Source organism: Belonocnema kinseyi, chromosome 3 (assembly GCF_010883055.1).
Source record: "Belonocnema kinseyi isolate 2016_QV_RU_SX_M_011 chromosome 3, B_treatae_v1, whole genome shotgun sequence".
NCBI lineage: Eukaryota > Metazoa > Arthropoda > Insecta > Hymenoptera > Cynipidae > Belonocnema > Belonocnema kinseyi.
Window position 1 is genome coordinate 157,373,013 of NC_046659.1, and position 9,423 is coordinate 157,382,435.

The window sequence follows — 9,423 nt, forward strand, 5'->3', positions numbered from 1 at the left end:
ACAATCAATTCCAACGGCATCAGCCGGTAACGTTGTACACGAAAATACGAACTCTCTAGAGCCTCGTCTAGTGGCCGCCAGGTTTCGTATTTTCGTGTACAAGGTTACCGACTGATGCCGTTGGAATTGATTGTTGAAATATATTTTTTTACATCTTTTATTATTAAGCTTTGTACTTAAACGTAGTTTTCCTTCGGCTCTTGCATTTCTCAAAGTTTGAGACCGATATTTTATGTATAAAAAAGTTGGAACGTTCAAAAAATGTCGAGGTTCAGAAAAAAGATAAAATAATTTTCAGTGAAGTTCCTACCAAAATGCAGTACCTAGACGTACTTTATTGTACTCTAATACATTTTCCAAAGTTTCAGCTCGATAATTTATTTACAAAAAAAATTTTTAGGTTTAAAAAAACATTCAGTGAACTGAAAAAGTGAGGTCGGTAATATAGGTATTTAGCTGTGTCACATGCCCTTAAAGATGCATTTTAATTTGAGCATAAAAATGTTTATTATGATATAACTCAGTTTAGAATGCGCATTTCCAAATTTCGTTCACTTTAACAAATTTAACATTTAAAATTTTAATTTTTAAGTGTACATTTTATTTTAAAGAATTTTAAAATGCAGTTTTAAAGACTTAAGCCATTAAAAATTAGAAGCGTTTGAAAATCGAAGATTTTAGATTAAAAAAAAATGTTTAGCTGATCAACTGTGAATATAAATCAATAATGATTTTTAAAATTGAATTGTTCTTTAAGATATAAAAAGTAAATAATAATTAATTTCACAAGACGATTCGAAATCAGTTTGCAATTTTAGAATTTCCAGTTTCTAAAGTTAAAAATTATGTAAACTATTTCAATTGGAATGTCTGATTATTTAAACAAATGTAAACGCCTGATTGAAACTTTGTAAACTGTTTTCAATTTTAAAATAAACTTTAATTAATATATTCATAATTGAAAGCTTTTATTAAATTTCACACATTATTTTAGTTTAAAATATTCAATTTGAAATTTTTTAATTAAGAAAAATAAAAATTACTTGATATTTAGAAATATCGGACTGTTTATTCAAAATCAGTAATGATGGTAAAATATTAAAAACTAAATTTTGAACGAATAAAAAATTTAAAAGATTTTTAAGAATTTTTAATGGCTTCAGAAGATTAAAAAACATTTCATATGAAAATTAATGATTTTTATTTTGAAAAGATCATGTTGAACGATTATTCAAAAGGATTGAGAAAGATTTTCAAAATTATCAAACATGAAATTTGGAAGCATTTTAAGGATTTTTAACCATTAAAAATATAAATAATTTAACTTTTAATTTAAGAAGTGCTCAGTTTATAAAAAAATGTAATCGTTCAATTTTTAATAATTTTGGCTTAAAATTGCTTTAAATTCAATTTTTGTAAAGAAAATTTTTCTTTACAAAAATTCAATTTTCAAACAAAAAATATCATTGTTCAACAAAAAAATAATTTTCCACGAAACTTCTGCATTTTTGCGCAAAAAAAAAGAAAAATTCAAACTGAAAAATTATTTTCTACAATAAAAAAACGCGAATTTTTAACTAAAAAATAAAAATCTTAAAAAAATGGAAAAGTTAGCTTTTCTGTTAAAAAACGAATTCCAAACCAAAAAAAAGTATTTCCCACTAAACAGATAAATTTTTAACAATAAAAGTGATTTCTTAACAAAGCGAATTAACCAAATGTTTTAAAAAAATTAATTGAATTACCAAGCAAAGAAGGACGATTTTTAATGAATAAGTTGTATTTTCATACAAAAAATGAAATTTCTTCTATAACAGATGAAGTTTTAAATGAAAAAGAAAAAATTTCAAAAAATAGTTGAATTTTCTGTTGAAAAAGATTTTAATCTTTAAGTTTTCAATCCGAATTTTTAACCGAAAAGGATGACTTTTTAACAAAATTGTTGAATTATCTAGAAAATAGTTGCATTTTTATTAACAAACATGAAATTTATCTTAAAGCAGAATAATTTTTTATTGCAAAAAAATTTCAGTTTTCATGCAAAAACGATTCCAGTTAACTCCGTAACATTAAAAATTGAATATTTGTAACAAAAAAAAATAAATTTCTAAAAAAAAATTGAATTTTCAATCCAAAAAGACAAATTTTTTCAACCGAAAAGGATGAATTTTTAAGAAAATAGTTAAATTCTCTACCAAATAGTTTCATTTATATCCAAAAAAGGTCAATTTTGTTCTTAAATAGATGAATTTGTAATAAAAAACAATTTTTTGTTTATAAGTGGAACTTTCATCCAGAAAATCTTTCAGTTCATTTTTCAACACCAGAATATAAATTTTAAACAAAAACTACATTTTCTACGAAATAGTTAAGTTCTTTTAAAGAAAATAGTATAATAGCTTAATTTCTAAACAGACAGTTGCATTTTTGTCAAAAAAAGATTTAATTTCTGCTAAAAACAGGTAAACTTGAAAATTAAAGACAAACTTTAAAAAAAAGAGTTCAATTTTACACCGAAAAGTTAACGAAAAGATTCAATTTTCTACTGGGAATGGTTAAACTGCGATACGCCACCTGGTGACAAAAATTTCGACTAGAAAGAATAGGTACGATTTTAAAGATGCATTTTAATTTCTGCATAAAAGTATTTTAACAATTTTGTTGTGAAGTTTAAAGTATTTATTGGATAATAAAAATAAGTCTTTATCGGAAACAAAGTGTTTTAAATGGAATTTACATATTATAGAGTGAAAAACCGCACTTTTTGACAGAAATATTTTTCTAAACAAAAAAATTACCGTTCTCTTTATTGTGATTTTAAAACAATTATAAACTTAAATGAACTTATTTTGAAGCAAAAATGAACTCAATGTAAATTTGTATTAATTTATACATGAAATATTTACTATTTAAAAATCTGATATAAAAGTTACGTTAGAATTCGTATTTAAATTCCAGTCGTCTATTATTCGTATTCTTGGCATAATATGGATAAAATTGGTTGCTACATTCATTAATATAAAGTTTTATCTAAGCTTAAAATTGATTGAAACTCACATGAAATAATGGTATTTAAAAAAAAAACCTATTTCACAAAAATGTGTGTTTTCACTGTATAAGATAGAAATTCTATCTAAAACTATTTGTTTGTGATGAATATTTGTTTTTAGTATTAAATCATTGTTTTATACTTTACAAAACAATCGTAAAAATCCTTTTATGCTCAAATTCAAATGCATCTTTAAAATTGTACCTATTCTTTCTAGTTCCATTTTACGGCACCAGGTGGCAAAATGGTAGACCACCATTCCCAATTAAATTAAATAAATTCTGAGATTCTCATAAATTCTCAGAGAATTTATTTCTCGGTAATATTCTTATTCTCGTTACCGTTCCCAAAGTATAACATAACCGGCTCAGAACTCTAACTGTACCTACTCTTGCTAGTTCCAATTTTCGGCACCAGGTGGCGAAATGGTAGACCACCATTCTCAATAAAATCCCCTATTTTTTTTACCTAAAATTGAACCACTAAATCGCTGTGATTCCTTGCTGTATTGTTGAAATCAAAGAGAGACTTGATACAATTAACATACCTATTAGATCCACTAAGAGAGCCGTCATTCGTCAGACTGGAGGCTGAGCTGCTGGGTGTCAAGGGTTGCAAGGGTCGCGGCACATCGTAATTATCGAGAGGTGTAATTCCAGAACCACCAGAGCAATTTGAATTTGGCGTGTAGGAAGCTGCTGGTCTTGGAACAGCGTAGCAGGATGGAGCCGGACTTGGACTTCTGTTAGGTGATTGAATTACGGGAACAGCTCTAGGTGGTGTATCGTAACAATCGTTCATATCACCGGTACTGTCACCTCCCGGTGTTCTCATATTCGATAAAAAACGACCTAAAAATTTGGAGCTTCATGTAGGCAAGTCCTCCATACAGTGAATAATAAGCCTACTTTTCTATGACTGAATCAATTCTCTTAATTTTAATTATACCAGAACTAAAAAAAATTGTCTTTAAAGAGTTGATTGCTCTCGAAATTCTGTATAAAATGAGCCCAGGGTGAAGCCAATTTCTCTAGTTTTTAAGTAGATATTGCAATGCAAGTGTAAATTTCAATTTTTTCTTAAATTATTCTTTTTTTTTAACAAAAATATTTCTGTAAAATAGATGAAACATACAAGCATGAAGTTGCTATGAAATTTCCTGAAGATATATATATTTTTAATTTTGATTTGTCTACAGATAAGATGTGTTCAACATTTTCCAGCTTCAAGTTCTTACAATTCGAAAAGAAAATTTTTAAGAATTGAACTCATAAGCTGTTGTGATATGGTGAAAAAATAGCTAAAAAATGAACCCTTTTGAAAAAAATTTTTTTTGGTTCTGACATAATTAAAATAAGGAAAACTTAATCAGTCATCAAAAAAGAGGTAGTCAAAAACTTTTACACGGCAGTATACTTAAAATAATTGATCCCAATATTAATTTTATTAAATGTAAACGAATAAGTGGGAAATAAATTTCTTTAAATAACAAATTCTACATTACTTCATTTTCAACAGGATAGCTAAATTTTAAACCAAAAAGTAAAAGTTTTCTACCAATAGATATGAATTTTCACCAACAGAGTTAAATTCTAAAACTAAAAGTCAAATTCTTTAAAAACTCGTTGCATTCGAAACCCGAGAAAATGAATTTTTAACAAAAAAAAGTTTAGTTTCAACCAAAAAAAAAAAAAGAAATTTCAACCGAATAGTTGATTTTCAATATAAAAAATTAATTTACAGCCAAATAGTTTAACTTTTAAGCCAAAATACGACTTTGTTTAAAATACAGTTGCATTTTCATTCTTAAAATATGAATTTTCGACAATAAACTTAATTTCCAACAAAATAGTTGCAGTTTCAACCAAAAGAGAGGAAATTTCAACCAGAAAGTTTAGTTTTCTGCCAATGAAGACGAATTTCAATTAATTTTTAAATAATAAAAAAAACACAATTTTCAACAAAAAATGAAAAAGTTATATTTTCAAATAAAAAATTAATTTTAAATTAAAAAAGAACAATTATCAATAAAAAAGTTAAATTTTAAAACAAAGAGACGAATCTTCAAACAAAAATATTAATTAATTGTTCACAAAGAGGGTCAATTTTTAACCAAAAACAGAAAATTTCATCACAAATGTTTGTTTTCTGCCAATAAAGACGAAATTTCGATTTAAAAAATTCGATTTTCAACTAAAAAATATCAAATTAAAAAAAAATGGAAGCTACAGTTTAAAATAAATAATTTAATAAAAAAATAATGTTCAACAAAGTAGTTAAATTTCCAACCAAAAAGATTAATCTTCAAACAAATAAAAAAAAACAAATGTTCACAGAGGGTCAAATTTTAATAAAAAAAGCACATTTTTAACCCAGAAGACGAATTTTCTACAAAAAAAATTGCACTTTGAAAAAAAAGTAGCAGTTTTACCAAAAAAAGAGGAAACTTTAAACAAAAAGTTAAGTTTTCTGCCCAAAAAGACGAATTTTCAACTTAAAAAGTTCGATTTTTAACTAAAAAATACAAAATTTTAAACAACAAAAAATGGAAAAAGTTATATTTTAAAATGAATAAATAAAAAAAAAAAAAAATTTCGACAAAATAGTTCAATTTTCAAAAAAAAAAATGAATCTTCAAACCAAACAAAAAATAACAATGTTTCACGAATAGGGTTCAGAAAAGTTTAGCTTTCTGCCAATTAAGACAAATTTTCAACTTAAAAAGATAAAATTTCAACAGATGCGCTTTGAACCCGAAAATATTGATTTTCTACCAAAAAGAGTATTTTTAAATGGAATAATTTAATTTTCAACCAAAGAGATGAATTTTCAACTAAAATAATAAATCTTCAATCACGAAAAAAAAGAATTTCTAACAAAGCAGTTCAACTTTTAACCCAGCAGTTAAATTTTTTAACCAAAAATACAAATTTTCAACAAATAAAGATTATTCAGCCAAGAAAACAAAAAAGCGTCATTCGAATTGTTGAATTTTCAAGTCATAACAACTAATTTAAAACAAAACCATTGAATTTTCAACCGGAAAATATAAATTAAAAATAAAAATAGTTTTTTTAAAACGCTGTTTACCTAAAAAGAAATCCACTTTTACCCAAAAATGGAATAGTTGCATTTTGAATATAAAAGAGCAAATTTCTACGAATTTTTAGCAAAATAGTAGTTAAATCCTCAACCTATAAAATTAATTTTCAATAAATTAGTTAAACTTTCAAACGAGATAAACTTTTAAAAAAATTATGATTGTTACATTTTCATTTAAAAATTTAATTTTCAACAACAACAAAAACGAATTTTCAACCTCACTGTACAAATCGTGTGAGATAACTCGTCAAATTTTAACCAATTCCAATCAATAAAAGCTCATTACACGCATAATTGAACTTACGTTCAATATATTTAAAGCAAAAAATTATTAGCTTTAAAATATGTTCATACAATTGTTATTAAATTTTAAGGTATCGGAAATAAATGAGAAACTGCAAAATATTTTGGATTTTTCCTACGCGATTTTTACCATGATAAAATGAACAATCTATTGTTAAAAGAGTGTGTTTTTTCTACTTTCAAACAAACCAAAAAATCACAAAAAAAAACTAAGGAAAACTAACTATAAACGGTTCAGCAGAAAACAAATTTAAAAACCGAATTTTTTTTATAAGGAAATAAAAATTCCAGGAATTTTCTAAGTTATCAAGGATTTTCAGGAAGGCCAAAGTATGCCCCCCCCCCCCAAGTCCAGCGATTCAATACATCGGATCGTTTGAATTTTTTTTAAATATATCTGAAATATTTGGGAAATAATTGAAGTATTTGTAAAATCTTTTAAAATGTTGGAAAATCATTGTAATCTTTCTGAAATATTTGTGAAATATTTAGTAATATTTTTAAAATAATTGATATCTTTGGGAAATCAGTAAAATATTTGTAAAATTTTTATGTAATCTTTGGAAATCTGTGTAAAATATTTCCAATTTTTTAAAAATATTTGATGATATTTTTGAAATTTTTATGAAATCATTAAAAATCTTTGCGAAATATTTTAAATATTTTTTAAATAGTTGATATTTGTGAAATGATTGAAATCTTTGTGAAATATTGGAGAAATCTATCTAAAATTTTTGTGAAAGAATTAAAACCTTTGTGAGATCTTCTATATCTATATGAAATATTTGTGAAATAATTGAAATCTTTTCAAAATATTAAAAATATTTTTGTAATATTTAAAATTGAGATTTTTGAAATTTTTTAAATGCTTAAAAGAGCATTGAAAACTTTGAAAATTTTTTGAAATATTTATTAATGTTTGTGAATTTTATCCGAATCCATTCAAATATTTATGAAATCTTTGCGAAATATTAAAAATATTTTCGATATATTTGAAATTTTTGAAATCCTTAGAATATCATTGAAATCTTTTCATAATATTTGAAATATTTATTAATATTTGTGAATTTTATCCGAAATCATTCAAATATTTGTGAAATCTTTGTAAATCTTTGCGAAATATTTTAAATACTTTTGAAATATATGGCAATATTTGCGAAATCTTTAAAAAAATAATTGAAGTCTTTGTGAAATCTTATAAATCTCTCAGAGATCGTGATAAATATTCGAAATCTTTGGTATAATACTGAAATCTTTGTGCGATATTTGAAATCTATCAGAAATCTTTGTGAAATCATTGTAGAATCCTCGGGAAATTATCAGAAATATTTGTGAAATAATTAAAGTCTTTTTAAATTTTATTTATATCTTTACAAAATATTTTTGAAATATTTGGTAATAATTGTGAAATTATTAAAATCTTTGTCCAATCTTTGAAATCTACCCAAAACCTTTGCGAAATATTTGCAAAATATTTAAAATAGTTTTGAAATATTTGAAATCCTTAGAAGATCATTGAAATCTTTGCAAAATATTTGAAATATTTATTAATATTTGTGAAATTTTGAAATTTATCCGAAATCAATAAAATATTTGTGAAATCTTTGGAAATCTTTAAAATACTTTTGAAATATATGGCAATATTTACGAAATCTTTGAAAAATCATTGAAGTCTTTGTGAAATCTTATAAATCTCTCAGAAATCGTGCTAAATATTTGAAATCTTTGTAAAATCTTTGGTATAACACTGAAATATTTGTGCGATATTTGATATCAATAAGAAATCTTGTTGAAATATTTTTAATACATCCGAATTCTTGGTGAAATCTTTGGAAAATCATTGAAATCTATCAAATCTGTCGGAAATCAATGCGACATTTTAAAGAAATTATTGAAACCTTTGTGAAATCTTTATATTCTACCTGAAATGTTTACGATATTTTTAGAATCTTTGTGAAATATTTGGAAATCTTTGCGAAATATTTTTAATATTTTTTAAATAGTTGATATTTGTGAAATCATTGAAATCTTTGTGAAATACTAGAAAAATCTATCTAAAATTGTTGTGAAAGAATTGAAACCTTTGTGAAATCTTTTAAATCTATCGGAAATTTTTGCGAAATATTTGAAATTTTTTAAATCCTTAGAAAATCATTGAAATCTTTCTGAGAACTTTAAAAATCTTTGCAAAATATTTTTGGAATATTTGGTAATATTTGTGAAACTATTGAAATCTTTGTGCAATCTTTTAAAACTATCTAAAACCTTTGCAAAATATTTCAAATATTTTTGTAATTTTTGAAATTGAAATTTTTGAAATTCTCAGAAGATCATTGAAATCTTTGCAAAATATTTAAATTTTTATTAATAATTGTGAAATTTACCGGAAATCATTAAAATATTTGTGAAATCTTTGAAAAATCATTTAAGTCTTTGTGAAATCTTATAAATCTATCAGAAATCCTGCTGAATAATTGAAATCTTTGTGCGATATATAAAATCAATCAGAAATCTTTGTGAAATAATTGAAGTCTGTGTGAAATCTTTCTTATATCTTTGCAAAATATTTTTGAAATATTTAGTAATATTTGTGAAATTATTGAAAACTTTGTGCAAACTTTAAAATCTATCTAAAACCCTTGAGAAATATTTGAAATATTTATTAATATTTGAGAATTTTATCCGAAATTATTCAAATATTTGTGAAATCTTTGGAAATCTTTGCGAAATATTTAAAATATTTTTAAAATATTTGAAATCCTTAGAAGATCATTGAAATCTTTGCAAAATAATTTAAATATTTATTAATACTTGTGAATTTTATCCGAAATCATTCAAATATTTGTGAAATCTTTGCAAAATATTTGAAATATTTATTAAAAATTGTGAATTTTATCCGAAATCATTCAAATATTTGTGAAATCTTTGCGAAATATTTATTAATATTGGAGAATTTTATCCGAAATCAT

At 24.1% G+C, this 9,423-nt stretch overlaps 1 protein-coding gene across 1 annotated transcript in view; it reads right to left on the reverse strand.

The window, feature by feature from the left end:
- The window catches only part of LOC117170298 (breast cancer anti-estrogen resistance protein 1), a 41,812-nt gene that overhangs the window by 20,631 nt on the left and 11,758 nt on the right, over nucleotides 1–9,423 (reverse strand). The window contains exon 5 of the mRNA XM_033356971.1: nucleotides 3,597–3,900. Within this exon, the coding sequence (XP_033212862.1) occupies nucleotides 3,597–3,900 (304 nt within the window). The remainder of the gene's footprint in view (nucleotides 1–3,596; nucleotides 3,901–9,423) is intronic.